The 6000-nt window shown below is 47.1% G+C and overlaps 1 protein-coding gene across 1 annotated transcript in view; it reads left to right on the top strand.

Annotated features, from left to right (window-relative positions):
• The first annotated feature begins 382 nt into the window (after positions 1 to 382).
• Positions 383 to 6000, top strand: part of SORCS3 (sortilin related VPS10 domain containing receptor 3) — a 309773-nt gene continuing 304155 nt past the window's right edge. Inside the window, exon 1 of the mRNA XM_075757979.1 lies at positions 383 to 1126. Within this exon, the coding sequence (XP_075614094.1) occupies positions 524 to 1126 (603 nt within the window). The 5' untranslated portion in view covers positions 383 to 523. The remainder of the gene's footprint in view (positions 1127 to 6000) is intronic.

The raw sequence follows: 6000 nt of genomic DNA, 5'->3' as shown, positions 1-6000 counted from the left end.
CGGTGCGGCGCGGTGTCCCGCTCCCGCCCCCGGCCCCGCTCCCGGCCCCCGGCGGCGCGGCGCGGCGCTGCGCGGCTGGTGACTCGGTGGTGTATTTCAGCGGCGGCGGCGGCTTGGCAAGGCTCGGGGCTCCTCCCCCCGTGTGGTGTTACCCTCTCACTTGATCAAATCCTTGAACGTGAACAGTTTCACTGAAAAGCACTTTTCAAAAAAAAAAAAAAAAAATCCACCAACAGTAAGGAACAGAATCCAACTACCGGGGAGAGAGTTTTTTTCCTTTTTTTTTCTTCTTTCCTTTTTTTTTCTTTTTTCTTTTTTTTTTTTTCCCCTGGTCATCGTCTCAGAGGCTGAGAAAGGGGGAAGAGAAAGAAGGAGAGCGAGAGAAAGAGGAGCCTTTTCCAAATAATAATTATTATAATTAGAATCCGGCCCCTTTCTCCTTAAAAAAAAAAAAAAAAGCGCCCTAAACGCAGCGCCTCGTCCCCCCTCCCTCTCCAAGCCCCCCGACTCGCTCCGCAAAGGCATGGCGAAGGGGACTAACTGCTTTCCGACCTGCCACACCGTTTTTCTCGCCTGGACATGGCTCTTACTTCTCTCTTGGTGTTGCACCGGCGCCGAAATAACTTGCAGATCCTGCTCGTCTCCATCGCCCTCCTGGCCGTCCTCCTCGTCTCGCCTTAGGCAGGAGCAGCGACAGCCGCCGCCGCCGCGAGGATTACGGAGCTGGCCGGGCGGCCGAGCGCGGGGTTCAGCCGGGGCGGCGGCCGCCGCGGAGCCGCTGCCGGGCGGGGAGCCGGGGGGCCGAGCGGGGCCGCGGGGAGCGGCGCTCCGCTCGGCGGGGGCGGGCGGCGGCGCGCCCGGGGGCCGGGGCCCGGGCCCGGCGGCGCCGCGGATCCGGCGGAGCAGCGAGGGGCGCCGGGCGCTGCCGGCGGGCGGTGGCCAGGGGGTGCCCGCGGCCGAGGGGCAGCGCGGCGGCCGGGCTCAGCCCCGCGGGCCCCTGGAGGAGGGGAGAGCGGCGCGGCTGCGAGGGGCAGAGGAGCTGAGGCTGAGCAGCACCACCTTCGCGCTCACCGGGGATGCGGCGCACAACCAAGCCATGGTGCACTGGTCCGGGCACAACAGCAGCGTGAGTATCGCCCCATGTACCCGAGCCGGATGGCGGGGAGGGAGCCCTGTGCCCACCCGCGGAGCGGGACGGTGCCGCGCTTGCCGCTGCGGCCGGGGGCGCGGGGAGGAGAGGGGCGCTTGGCGGGTACCTTGCTCTAATTGCCAGGGGGAGGGGGGACGCGGAGCGATGGCCGCAGAAAAAGAGAAAAGTTTTCCTGGGAAAAGATGAAGGAGGATGGGAACACCTTTCTCCCCCCGCCCCCGAAGGTAGAGCTGTGATCTCCGGGGTAGCGCGATCGGAGCGCTGCCAAAGGGGCCGCGGGCTGGCCGGAGCCTTCTCCCTAGCGCAGGGAAGACCCCCGGCTCCAGTGTGTCCCATGTGCCTGCACAGCTGGGTCCCCTTTCTGTCTGTCTCTTCATGTGTAATATACACCTCGGCACGCTTCGCTGCCTCTGTACCAGGGGATGAATGATGTACAGCGGTGGTGGAAAAGCCCTCCTGTTCCTTGCTCTGCATGCTGGCGACAAGAGAGATCCCATTAATTCATTAAGGGGTGGAAAGCCCCACAGCTCGTTAAGGGGCTCTGAGAGGAGGCAGGTAGCTCAAGCACAGTGAAAAGTTTATAAAAAATCGATGGCATCTCATGCTTTTTCCCTGAAGTCAATAATAACGAATCACTGAGGTGCCCCTGAAAGTCTGTGGGACTGTGTGTGTGCGTGTGTGGGGTGTCCCAAAAGCCCACACGCCATCGTGCCATGATAGTGCAGGGCCCTCCCTCGCACCCTGCTTTGCAACGCCCGGCAGATGGCTGTGGACAGAACTTCAATTTTCTTTTAACTTGGTATCAGAAATACTGTTCCCACCCTGATGTAAAGTCTGAGAACAGGCATAATGTAAAGGACTCTGGGAAACCTTCATGTCTGGTGTCAATATTCCCATTATTCTGATTATTATAGCTTGTCACTGCCTCGAAAATGCCTCTTTTTTTGTCACTATTGGAAATGGGCATAAAGCAATTAGCATAAAACAGATCGGCTTGATTTTCAAATACATTCTTCATGAAACTGATTAGTCATTAAAAAGCAAATGATCTGTCTATCTGTCTGTGCATCAGCTATAACTTCAAAATGTGCAATTCAACCACCTCTTTATTTTTTTGACTGGAAGGTTTTTTTTCTCTATTTATTATTACTTAGGCAATAATTCTGACAGCAATGTAGATGTTACTTTGATTTAACCAATTTTTAAAGGCACTTGTGTTTGCCAGACATGAATTCCACTCTCGTTAAAGATGAAAGCAAACATTCAAGAGAAAACAGGTGCATAGTATATTTTAGCACTATACTTGTCTCTAGGATTATTTATTTTTAATATAACATGGCATGTAATGAAGAAAACAACCTATATGCCCTCTCTTTTGTTTCATTTCGATGCTGAATCAGGGGGTGTTCAGCAAAAGGAGCTAAAATCCCCCCCCCCCCATCCCTTCCCAGCATGGATTTCCAATAGTTTTGAGTATTTCTGATTAAAGTAGCAGAGAAACTCCTTCTGTAGGCATTTGCAGGGGAAGGAATGGTTATTTTTTCTAATGTGCAGGTCAGAAAGTGATTTTCACAAAATTCTCCCTCCTTCCTTTATTTCTTTTATAGAAATATACCATTTAAATAACTAGTTTCCTTTATTCTTTAACTCTAGGTGACTGAGAAGGGTAATAAAGGAAAACGTCTCAATTGTTCATGACTTTCCATTAAGATTTTGCACCTCAAGATACTATGCATTGAAAGCTTCCAACTCAAAAGCACAAGCAAAAGCCCGGTGTTTATTGCCAGTGTGGTGTTTGTAGGAAGGAATAGCAAGCATGTTAATAAATACTAGTGTTATCTTTTCGTGATTTTTCTAATATGAGGTTTAGCATCTGGAGACTTTTTCTCTCCTGTCTCTTGGAGAAAACACATTGCATTTAGTGATTAAGTGGAAATTTTTTTAAATAGCGTAGAGGGAGAGTTAAATGCTTGAACCCGGGTCCTTTCATTTATTAGCAGAGAAGGCTGAATCCAATGCCTCTTTTTCTGCTGCAGTCCAGTTTTTACCTAATTCTACTCTTGGGTTGGCTGTGGCACAGGATTGTCAAGCGATTTGCCCAAGGTCACTCAGGGAAACTGTGGCTTCTTTTGCCAGCCACATTGGTTCCCAGTCTCTCACCTTAAAGCATATATCTTCTTAGGTCACAGTAGACGTAAAGCAGCAGGAAGGTGTATTGAAAATGGACAAAAGATATTAACTCACGTATCATGATTACGCTAGATGACCTGGGAGAGCAGGTAGGACATGTCTGTATGTTACTGTTTTCAGGCTACCAAAGCAGTAAAGAGGTATACAGCCTGCTTTTACCAATTCCCTGTTACTTGAACAGACTTCAAAACTTAAGCTTTTGTCTCTTATGATTTATTAAAAACATGATCAATCAAGTTTCATGTAATGAAGCATATTTCAAATCAGGCATTAGTCGTGGGGGATTCCTATAAACTGGATGGATTTGCAAAGAACAGGAAAGCATGGTAATAAAGAAAAAAAAAAAACGTTTTTTTACTGGCATGTATAGATCTACAGACACTCAACAAAAGGGAGATCTTTGCAGCTGCTGCATGCCCAGTTACCTAGAATGTTAAAAACCTCCTGTGTTTTTTTAAATTACTTTAAAAGCAAATCCCCCTTTTCTCCCATGTTTCTCAAATCTCAGTTTAACTTATTAAAAAATAATCCCTTCCAGGCAACAAACTTTTGTTTTCTGCATTTGCAGATAGTGATGTCAGGATTAGGATAGAGGCAAAAGGCTGGTAAGATGTGGGAATTTTGGGTTCTTTGCTTTGTCCTGCCCAGAGGCTTTTTCTGTGACCTTAGGAAAGACAATTAACCTCTCTGGATCTCCTCTTCCATGTTAAATGAGGATAGTACTGCTTAGCTACCACAAAGTGGTGGTGTGGAGCAGAATTCATTTCTGTTCTGTACAATACCTGAAGATCTTCAAGTAGAAATTGTTAGGAAAATGCAAAAATACTATTCTGTGTAGAAATGAGGTTTCTCTTCTCTCTGTTCTTGGGAAGGGGGACTTGGCTTATTTCAGTGGGTCTGATATCATAAAAAGGGGACTTGTACTTGGGCTTCAAGTATCAGCCTGCCCTAATAGAAGCATTTACTGAGAGAGGTCACTGAAGCTCTTGAGGGACCTGGAAGAGATCAGATAAAATGTCTTCTTGCTAAGGCCTTTCTGAAGGAAGGAGAATTTTTAGCGAAAACTGCTATTATTCCCAGCAGATCTGCAAACCATTCTTTTTTCAAAGCCATTCCTCTCTGAACACAAGCTGCGTACAAATGTGTCTTTCGGTGAGCAGTTGTATCCTCTACACTTGTTTTCCCTTTCTCTAGATGGTTATGTTATTGCATGAAATTTTTCCTTGTTCTGCTCACCAGATGCTCTCTCCAGCCTTCCTGTGAAGATGATCTGATTCCTCAGATTATCTTTTCTTCCATCCCCTCTCCCTGATTTCTAGGATAAGGACCTGTGAAAATAAGTAGCAGCACCTTTAATGCTGTTACAACTTTAAATCTCGCTATCTTGTTTCTTGACAATAGTTTTTTCAAGAGATTTCAACAATCTACGGTGGATAAAACACACTCACTCAGATTTCTCTCCTGATATGATCACTAGTGGAATGGTAAATGGGGACTGTTGTCATTAGGTTTCAGAGTTGTCACTCTGATGAATGTAGCTGCTTATAGGAAGTACTTAATTCTGTCCATGCTTTTTCCATGATGGAAGTGCTACAAATTGTGTGGTGTTGTGGGTGGGGTTTTTTGCAATATAAGAAGCAAAGATACACATTTTTAGCTTTCTTTTAACCTCTAGAAGAGATTTTCAATCCATTGTCTATGGCGAGACCTCAGCTTGTGATCATAGTGTGCTTTAGCTATCCCGTGTATACGTGCCCTTGCCTTTCTAGTAACCAGAGGCAAACTTCAGACATAAAGATGAGGAAACGCATTATAATGCCACAGTAAGAGCAGGAAAGGGCATTTGTCTAAGGCATGTCCAATATTGCAGGTTGCTTCACCCAGACCAAGTTCCTATATGACCTAGGGGTTGGATTTTTCATGCTATAGGAAAAATGTCAGCAGTGCATATTTTTATTGCAGCGCAGTGCAGAAGATAAACCTGCAGAAGTATAGTGTGCCTGAGTGATACAGCTGCTACTTGTGCAGACCACACAGCTCCATTGATGCTTGTAGCATGATCCAGGCTCTGAAAGCGGGGCAAGGCAGGATGAGAACTGGTGAGAGTCTGGACTGGGGACTTGGTTTATCTTGTCAGACAAGCTACACTGTTTTGTCCAGAGGTCTGGTCAGCCTGTGGCCATTGTCTCTAGAGTTAGCAGGGTAGCAAGATTCACTGCAAGACTGGGAATGTGAGATGTCTTTGGGAGAAGACTGGTAGAGAGGAGGGTAATAGTACTACAGTAGCCTACAGCCACCTGAAGTAGAGTTAGGAAGAAAATGCAGCTTATCTTATCGGTTGAAGAATACATGTGGCAACAGCCACAACATATGTCAGATTGGACATTAGGAACAGTTTCTTCTCAAAGTAGTGCAGCAAGGCATCAGAAAGTTTTGGGAATCTCTGTCTTTGGAGATTTTCACATAGACATGATCTGATGGTGACAACCCTGCTCTGAATGGGCTTCTGTGATTCTTTTCCTCCTGCTACCACTGATCCTATTGCTTTACCCTGTGCAAGCTCTGAGGGCTGGCAGTGAAAACCAGGTTATACAAGTTCTCACAGTGAAGCCTGTCTCTTCCGGGAATGATTCTTCTGAATGCTGTTGGCAGTGTTCTGG

This window comes from Balearica regulorum, chromosome 7 (assembly GCF_011004875.1).
Source record: "Balearica regulorum gibbericeps isolate bBalReg1 chromosome 7, bBalReg1.pri, whole genome shotgun sequence".
In the NCBI taxonomy this organism is placed as follows: Eukaryota; Metazoa; Chordata; class Aves; order Gruiformes; family Gruidae; genus Balearica; species Balearica regulorum.
The sequence above is the reverse complement of the archived record's forward strand: the minus strand, read 5'-3'. Positions and strand labels throughout refer to the sequence as shown.